Here is a 10,320-nt window from a genome sequence, read left to right on the forward strand (position 1 = left end):
GGGCTGGCACGTAAGAAGTCTTTAGCCTGTTTTTTTACGAAACAAAGTGATCGATCCAACTGTCTAAACATAAAGTCATAACATATTTCATTGTTTATATGCCATTAAAAAAAATTAAAATATAGTACCATGTTGTGGGCAGAAAAATTAGAAGTTTTAGACCAGGTTAAAAGTGAAATTGAATATGCACAAACTTATAAATTTCGATATTCTGATAGTGAAATCAAGTTAGAAGAAATTTGGTGTTCTTTGGGTTTGCATCTCGAAAATGATACGTTGCGAAGATGCGGAAAAAAAGGTCTTAACTGATTCAATTTTCAATATTAATGTCGAATATAAAGAAAATTTTGTCTATTTTTAAAAATCTCCGAAGGTTCGATTCTTACAAATACATTGAAAAAAAAATATACAGCCAGAAACTACGTTAGTCTTAATGAGAAAAGCAAAAAAGTTAATAATCACCACAAAATATATATATCAGAATTTTCTTCTACATGTAACAAGTAGCGCTTTCGGAAAAAAACTTCTTCCTTCATCGGCTTGCTTAAAATTCAAAAAGGATTTAAAACATGAAGGAGTATTTGGAAGGGTAAAAAATGGTTAAAAGGTTAAGAAATGTAAAAACAAATCCTCTGTCAAAAAATTAAACAGATGGGAATACGCATTCACTGTCATTGCACACTGCTGTTCACTGTTTTCTTTTCTTGCTTTCCAAATGGTGAAAGTATGTAGTGAAAAGATTACTCCAAATAATATTTATTTCACCTCTTTCCAAATTAAGTAAGGGTCTCTCTTTATGGATGTAATATGATTATATATATATATATATATATATATATATATATATATATATATATATATATATATATATATATATATATATATATATATATATATAGGCTCAGGGCCCGTCTTTCAGAACCGGTATCTGAAAATTAAAACCGGCAAGGGTTATCATCATTGCCTTTTATTTCTTTAATTTATTTGTTTTGCATTTTGGAATAGGTGAAAGGGGATTTGAATAAGGGAGGGAAAGGAAACCACAAACAAGAAACAAGAGACAAAAAAACGAAACAAAAACAAAACAAGACAAAGAATGAACAAAGAATAAACTATTCAAAACTCAACTATTGACTGTTGTAATTTCCAAAGTGCTATAACCGTTAAGCTTGACCCTAACATATTCTAATATTAAACTATGCAATACTCAAGTGATTTTTTGATATATATAAAGTGTATATATATATATATATATATATATATATATATATATATATATATATATATATATATATATATATATATATATATATATATATATATATAAGAAGTGATTTTTTGATATATATAAAGTGTATATAATTCAAACAAAAAGAAATATTTGCACTAGAACAACTGAACATGTTCGTACTTCGAACTGAACATGTAGTCTCGGAACCCGCAACAGTTGTCTGGTCTAGCAACGCATTTTAGAGATTATAACCATCACATCGCGGAATCATGTTTAGTTGAAAAAGCAAAAACAGCAACAGAACGAAATATCAAAGAATCATATTACATCCACACAGAGAAACTCATACTTAATTTGGATAGAGGTGAAATAAATATTATTTGGAGTAATCTTTTCACTACATACTTTCACCATTTGGAAAGCAAGAAAAGAAAACAGCAGTGTGCAATGACAGTGAGTGCCTATTCCCATCTGTTTAATTTTTTGACAGAGGATTTGTTTTTACATTTCTTAACCTTTTAACCATTTTTTACCCTTCCAAATACTCCTTCATGTTTTAAATCCTTTTTGAATTTTAAGCAAGCCGATGAAGGAAGAAGTTTTTTTTTTTCCGAAAGCGCTACTTGTTACATGTAGAAGAAAATTCTGATATATATATTTTGTGGTGATTATTAACTTTTTTGCTTTTCTCATTAAATATTGTAGCCTTGTTGGAATTGGAAGTCGCTTGCAAGTCTTTAACATTGCAAAATTAGGAGGGGAAAAAAAAAACGAACTATCGGCTAAGAAAATTTATGAGAAATGCACCAAGAATGTGGTAGTATACAGAAGACTGTTCGCTTTATATCCGATCATTTTTGACGGGTACTCCCTTTGATAGATATCACGTCGCCACCACCAATCATGTTCTATTGGAACCCCAGCATTATGGACTATCACACGGCATAGCAGTTTCCATTGCAGCAAGCTGCGGTGCACGACAGGCATGGGAGTCATCCGGTGGCATGACAGGCAGGCATGCATTCCCGTTCCTGGGCTTTTTACAGGAATGTATTCAGACGGAATGACAGAATTCCTAATTCCTCTGTCATTTCCTGATAATAAAAATGTAGTGATGTTCTGGCGGTATGACTCGAAGTCTTGTACATATGGCCATCACCAGGTTCGTGACCATTGCATGCAACTGTGGGATGTCTCGCCGATAGATAGGTGTTATAATGGATTCTTGGAACTACCTTGCATTCATTTCTAGTTTTTTGTCCACCTTGGTTATCATTAACTTACCCTCATATCCGAATCCCTTAATAACCATAAAGCCACAAGGAAAACTTTCCTTGCACTGACGAGCCAAGTTGCTGCACCCCTCGCCGACAATGTCATGGTGTGTGATCGCCCGAATGTGATCACCAGCAGTGAGATGGGCACATGATTCATTCATTGTGACAGCTTTCTTCCATTCGGAACCTGCGAGGTACTTTCCAAATAGTTCCCTACAGGTCACTTTATGTTCAGCAATGTGACGCGGTAGCAGGTGGTGGATACGGGCCGTCCGCATACACTTCAACCTGAGACGCTTACGAATTGTTTTGTTGACAATGCGAGGTAGAATCTCTGGCACATATCACGCTGCGTCGGGGGATTTTCTTGGCACGCCAATCAATCGACGGATCCCCCTTAGCACTACGGGTGTCACTTTGCTTACAGCCCTTCTCCTGGTGCTTTTCATGAGTGTATGTATCGCAAGGGGAGCCTGTTGTGTGTTGTGTATAATCTGTTGCGAGGATCGGTTGATTTTCCGTAGAATATCTATAATTCTGGTCTTTGGAAAGTTTTGTCATGACTAACGTTTTAGTTATTTACTTTCAAGTCTTTTTTAAATATTAAAGTGATTACGAACAGCCTTTAATCTCCAACTTACTTTTGACGAAAGAATTGTGTGGACTGTATAAGTAATAACTGTAATGCAACAGAAAATAGCAGAGATGCCATGAACTGTCCAAAACTTATTCTTTACCTGCATTTAATTACTGTTACTTTCTTAATCACAAAGAATACATACCACTACTTCGGAAGTCCTTGTATACAATACTAAAGTCTTCAGGGACCTCTAGTTGTGCAAAGAATGTTCCTCCGGGCTCTTCTTCATTTTCGTTAATTTGCAATTCTTCTTCATTGTAAATGCTCTTCAAAGCAAACAGCTCATCTCTCTGACTCTCCTCGTCGTTCATCTACAGAAATTAAACACATCAGAGTTAACCTTAATAATAAATTATGGACGTCTCGCTAGTTCTTAATAGTAAACAGTCACGGTAATAGATGTCACTACATATTATTAGTGTGCGCTGGCACCTGGTACTCGAATCATCGCATTGAATATAGTCAAGTCTTTCAATAATTGGATAAATACAGTATAGAAATGAAATGAAATCTTTAAATTTTACCCGTACGTCCCGCGATTTTGCCGGTTACGCTAAAGGAGACGGTGATGAGGACAAATGAATGAAATGGTGGAATGAAGAAAGTGGGACGAAATGGGAGAACTCCGAGAAAACCCACGAGCACGGTGTTTGTCCACCACAAAGTCCACACGGCGAAAGCTGGGTTCGAACCAGGGACCCCAAGCACCGAAGGTAAACGCTCTACCACTGAGCCACCGCGCCCCAAATATAGTATAGAGTCTGGGAAACATTAATAATAACAATAATCATAATAATAATAAAATTTGTAAAATGTGAACAGTTAGAGCGAAACGAAAACTTGAGGGGAGCAAATAGCTATTTTAAAGGGAAAATCACATAACTGTTATACAATTATAAGATTATTGACATCAGTTGCTTTTTTTTTTTTTTTTAAGGCCTGTGTAAAATTATGATGATGAAGGTCTTGGTAAAGAAGAAAAATGAAGGCTAAAGGAGAAGATGATTAATGAAAGTAAATGTCGGAAATCGAACCCGAGACCATGTGAAGAGGAAGAAGAACAAAAAGAATCGGATCGAAAAACCTTTCCAACATTATGGAAGTCTTTAAACTAACAGCTCATCTAATTTATTTATTTATTTCAGTTTAATCTCCAACAGCTTTGCTCTTCAGGTACAGAAAATGATGAGAGAGAGAATAATATGAATGGTGGACAAACCATATGCAACATCCACTGGAACCCTAACAATCTTGGGGGACCTCCAGACTAACGCCATTGGAAGATCGATTGTTCCGAATTGCATATATAGGCCATACTGCGGACTATCAACATGAACAGTAACAAAAAAAAAAAAAAAAAAAAAAAAAAAAAAAAAAAATCACTTTATTAATTATCCTATTCCTATCGAAGGATAGTCGAAAATATTCGCACTGGAAACGTAGATGACAAAACTGTAACCTGATTTAAAAAAAGAAAATGTAAATATGTACACAGACTCAGAACAGGCAACATTGCTGAATGAAGTGCGTGCTCAATTGGTTCACGCTAAAAATCCAGAACAGTTACCACCACTTAAAAATGCTCTAACACTCCACATCATGAGAGCAGATCTGCAACTAACATTTGGCGTCAGGCAACTATAATGTTCCCTCTCAACTGAAAATGTTACAACTCGCTTTCTAACCTAATGGCAATATATTATGAGACATCTGATGACAAGAATTGACAATTTCATTTTAGTAAAAACAAACTAAATGTTGGTATTCTATTTCTAAAGTTGGTATCAGGAATGACTATTTTCCAGCTTGTCTATGGACTGATCGAACCCGGGACCCCAAGCACCAGAGGTGAACACTCTACCACTGAGCCAATGCGGCCCCCTCCCAATACTTGATATGGAGCAACATTGGGAAATGTTTTTTCCCTCGTAACTATTCAATATACTAGAATGTGTCTTGGCACAAAGGAACAAGAGTATATTTAAGGTGGATCGTATCCGAATATATGCAGCCACGGCTGGTTAAAAGAGCCCAAAAATTCCCTAATGAGATATGTTGGGAGAAAATTTTCCGAATTATCTCAAATTTCCCTTTCCCTGCACATCATACACTCGTGAATTTGACTTTTTTTTTTCAAGTTATACATGAGCCATGATACTAGGCTCAGCCCGAATCTTGAGCCAGGCGGAGAACGGGCCGAACCCTAAACTGGCCGGACACAAAAGAGACGGGTTCTAAACAGGCTGGGCATAATCGGCCTGAGAACAACCAAGTCTGATAAGCCAAGTCAATCCTTCAATATGCAATGGAAAATGAGAAATGTGTCGTCATAACATTGCAATGTCTATATGTCCTTCTCGAATGTCAAAATCGTGTGAAAGGTTACCCAAGGTCTGTTTTGTATATCCCTATTCTGTCTGTCTATTTGTTATCTGTGCTTGCTCTGTCCAGCCATCTTTATTATGTAATACAGCTCATGGATGTAAAAGTCTTATACTACACTCATTAGTGCGTTACGAGTAACAAGGAAGATATGTAAAACTGCTACACCGTATGTAATACTAATACTACAAGTACTACTGCTAACACTACTATTACTATTACGATTACGAATGCTAGTGCTAATTAAACTATTGCTGACACTGCTACTACTATTACTACTACGACTACTACTACTACTCATTACTATACTAATACGACAACGAATACCACTATGTTATTACTAGTAATACGAAAACAAAACAATGAAAATGAAATCTTTAAGTTTTACGTCTCACATTTATGCCGGCTAGGCTACAGGAGACGGTGATGATGAGAAATAAATGAAATGGTGGAATGAATAGTGGGGGGAAACGGTAGAACGCCGAGAAAACCCCCCACACACAGTGTTTGCCCACCACAAAGTTCACTTGGCGAGAGCTGGGATCGAACCAGGGACCCCCATGCACCAGAGGTGAACGCTCAACCACTGAGCTACTGTTACAGGAACACCTAATCGACCCTGGTGTCTTGGTGATTTATTTGATTATTATATTTTGTTATATTTGTAGTATCATACTATAAACAATACAGGAACATATAACACCATTTGGTATTTGCCTTGCTAATTGAACATTATTTATTACAAATTGTACTGATCTTATGAACACACCAGTTCACGGTTTCGGCCTCCGTGGTCTAATGATAGCGTAACAAATTCTGCTTAGTAGGTCAAGTACTTGACTTTATCATACCTTCTTTAGGTAACTACGGTTCAGGGCGTATGGATGATGATGGGATGAATTGGTGGAATGAAAACAGTGGAAAGAAACGGGACCACCCGGAAACTCCCAAGCACACTGTGTTTGTCCACCACAAAGCTCACATAGCACGAGTAGGGATTGATCCGACGACCTCTAGCACCAGGTGTGAGTGCTTTACCTACTGAGCCACCGTTGTCCCTCGTAGATCAAGCATCGCTTCACATTCTACGCAGACCGGCCATAGTAACTAGCATTTCTCAGTTTTCTTCTGTACTTAGAAGGTAAATTCGGTATCACCAGACATGTCAACTCTGACGTGAAGTTGTAGCAGTTGTAGTAGTATTAGCAGTGGTCGTAGTAGTAATAGTAGAAGTAGAAGTAGTAGTAGTACTAGTACTAGTAGAAGTACTAATAGTAGAAGTAGAAGTAGTACTAGTACTAGTAGAAGTACTAATCAGTAGCATAGCCAGGATGTGTGTTTGGGGGGGGGGGGGCAAGTGCTGTTATAGGTACATATAGAAAAATTACAAACAAAAAAATATATAAACATAAAAATATATAAAAAATTACAAACATCAAAGTACTAAAATACATTGTCGGACCTCTTTGGGGGGGGGCCCGGCCCCGCCGGGCCCCCCCTTCCCAACGCCACTGGTACTAATAGTAGTAGTATTACAGTACTTTGCAGTCTTTAATAAAGAGTCAGTTTCCCAAATACATTACGATTAACATAGGCTAACAACATTAGTTTCCGATCCGCCTTTCAGAGTGTCCGGGCGGCCCAGAAATATATGTGCCCGGTTCGGCCCTATAGCATTTGTGTCCGAACCGGAATGTGCCCGGCCCTGTCCAGTTTGATATTTGAAACGGACAAGACCGGGCCCAACGGGGCGCGCCCGGCCCATGCAGGGCTCTGACTAGGATTTATAGTTCTAAAGCAGTAGACATTTAACTGAAAATAGGACTAAATGAAACTCCTGCCGACCTTTAATGACCTCCTCGGAGCGTCAGGCGGTATAGAAATTCTCAGGAAGATAGATTTAATGGAATAAAGGAGATCTGTTGCTTTTACTCTTTCCAGCTGAACCGAAAGTCCTATTCCTTCTGTCCCTCCACTATAAGTATGTAGTGTATCCATATTGTTCACTTGTTCAGTGCTGCACTTTCACATATTCAGAAATAACGAAAACAATGGCAATGGAATTCTAAACTTCTTTCCTTACCTTATCACTCGAAGGAAGAAGTTGCATTCACGAGTGTAGATTATTTTGGGAGGGCTAAGTACAAATACAGCGTGTCGACATAAGGCATAAAACACGAACTAACTTAAAAACACAAACCCACTTTTGCTCAGTGGCCAAGCTTAAATGCTATCTAACCGAGTCAAAACAAGATAGCAGAGGCAAGCGGTAGCGTAGAGATTGCATCCGTGGGAAGCAGGCGCGTCTGCGACGGTGGGTATATGCATCAACAAGGACATTGGAGTACACTTTATATGATATAACACAAGCTTTACGTGTGACACTTCCTGATCAATTTATAGACTATCTTAACGTAGCACTTCATTTTATGTCTTCCTTAACGAGTACTTCGTAGTAAAGAGCACACTTTGAATTCGTATTTCAGCCTTATCATGCATACGTGAAGATCCCGATATATTTTGATTACTTATATAATTCTATTGTGAAATTGATTCACATATTCCTTCCGTATATTTTACAAATGTATGCCCCCTAAAATTGGATAGAAGCGAGCCCCGAAAGGGAAGTACGTTGTGGGACACCGTAAAAGGTTGCTAGAATCAATTGGTATATTTCTCTCCCATATTGCATCATGTGAGAGTTCCAAGTTCCTAGGAGCCAAGCCAAGGAGTTCCTAGGTTAGTTATAGTATCGAGACTGGGTTCGAAATACTGATACATCATGTTCTACTATCAGTTTATCCAATATGACCGCACTACGAGCCTTTATATATTCCAATATTAAACTTTACCTTTCTCTGCAATTAGTCACCGTACAATGGTGACCTTTACTACCTTCTTCCTTTGATGCTTAAATCTCGTATAATGCTATCGACTTTTTTACTTTTTGGGGAAATTAACTCGTGCACTCTTAATACACACATGGAGACGTGTGAACAACACTTATGTCAATATATTTGTGTTCCCTAGCATTTTTGTCATGTAAGGTGTGACTTTTACAAAGAAAATAATTTGCTAAATAAACTATGAAGAATTAGAAAGTCTTAGTGCCCGAGGCAGCAAAGCAGTCCAAGCGGTTGCTGGATAGATGTTGGATACTATTTGAAATGATTGAAGCCTATGTATATTAAATGCACGAAAATATTTAGTACGAGTGCAAATATTGTGTATAGTTCCTTTCTTATGCAGATTACGCTAATGATGCTAAAGTTACCCTAGCGTAATACTTCCAGGGGGCATATCGCCGGTTTCCTTCCATATTAATCTTCGTTTGTAAAGTAATATATTTCACCAGTAAATTTTCCAAACAATGACATCCAGATTGTGGATTAGAATTCCTATCATAACCACTTTGTCCTTTGCAAACTATCGCATGAATTAACGGTGCTGGTCAATAATAGTCCACCAAGAAAATGGAAACTTGATGATTAAAATGTAATACTTCAAAATAAACATCAGTAAATTCATATTTAGGCATTACATTAAAACACGCAAAGAGGTATGTTAACACAAACCATTTTATAACATAAACCAGCTATGTAACCAAGAACAATTAAACAACAGCAAACACACACTCCTGTCTCCACATCCGCTGTGCTTCTTCCTGTATTCGCTCTCTCTTACCTTAATATCACTTGTTAGGTTATAAAAACTACTTCTTTGTGCAGGTATACCTACCTGATAAACCTGGGAAATATCTAACAGAATACGAGTTCCTAAGGCATTAGAATAAAAATATTTGTGTAAGATGTTGGGCTATTCTTTACCTGCACATGTAGTAACATTACACAGCAAATTATAGAGCAAAAATAATGTATTACCGTTTCTCAATTATCTGCAGGCAAATAATTTGTCAGTATTGCATTCCACATACGCAAGAACAAAATATTACATCAATAACACCCTGGGATGCTGTATTACTCGTTCCTCAATAAAATCCACAAAATATGAACTTGAAAATAATGTCAATTACACATTTCCCAAATTAGCAGATGTGTTCTTTTTGAACGAATCTGAATCATAAACCAGTTACTTTCCTTCGTTCATCTGATTCGAACCAAGGCACAGAATATCGTGCTATACCCAAGCATGTAAGAAAATGCTCAACCGACTTAAAAAATAGCAGAAAACATCGTCTGCTTATCAGATGGACAATGTTACTGCTATCTTGCTATTGCCATCAGTGCTTAACTTATTGACAGTACCCCCAAACAAAATCATCTCTGCTAGTTCCAAAACACAAAATTTTAATGATCTTTGCTTTTAACTGATTCGTTGAACTCACTGTCATCGTTTTATATGGTCTCATGCTTCTGCTGTCGTCGTGTTCGAGGAATGGGAAATGTCTTCTCCCACAGTTGTTCCAGGTTCTTACTACTTCCTTATATCTTATCAGCTTCCACGAGCTTTCACCAAATGGCTAGCGAGAAACTTCCAATCATAGACAAAGATTTCACTAAACTCGATTATCCGCGCAATCGAGTGGAAGATTAAATTATGAGATATAGTTGCAACAGGCAAGCAGTAATAATTTATTAATTTATTCTTATGTAACGAGAATTTCTAAAATCGAAAATATGTTCCTATTGGAAGGAGGACAAAACAGTTCGCGTTGATTTTCTCAGAGTTCTTCCGTTTCCTCCCATTATCTCCATTCCACTATTTCATTCATTATCATCATCACCGTCTCCATCAGCCTTGGAGCATAATCGTAGAAAAACGAGCTTCTG

General features: G+C 37.2%; 1 protein-coding gene across 3 annotated transcripts in view; it reads right to left on the minus strand.

The window, feature by feature from the left end:
* Window positions 1-10,009, minus strand: part of LOC145685678 (E3 ubiquitin-protein ligase RNF14-like) — a 44,255-nt gene extending 34,246 nt beyond the window's left edge. The window contains exons 1-2 of one of the 3 annotated variants that reach the window (XM_081758079.1): window positions 9,876-10,009; window positions 3,291-3,459 (exon numbers count right to left, since the gene is read on the minus strand). In XM_081758079.1, the coding sequence (XP_081614205.1) occupies window positions 3,291-3,459; window positions 9,876-9,899 (193 nt within the window). In that variant the 5' untranslated portion in view covers window positions 9,900-10,009. The other 2 variants (XM_081758081.1, XM_081758080.1) reach the window with 2 other exon arrangements.
* Window positions 10,010-10,320: the final 311 nt, after the last annotated feature.

This window comes from Thermobia domestica, chromosome 5 (genome assembly GCF_964235325.1).
Source record: "Thermobia domestica chromosome 5, izTheDome1.hap1.1, whole genome shotgun sequence".
In the NCBI taxonomy this organism is placed as follows: domain Eukaryota; kingdom Metazoa; phylum Arthropoda; class Insecta; order Zygentoma; family Lepismatidae; genus Thermobia; species Thermobia domestica.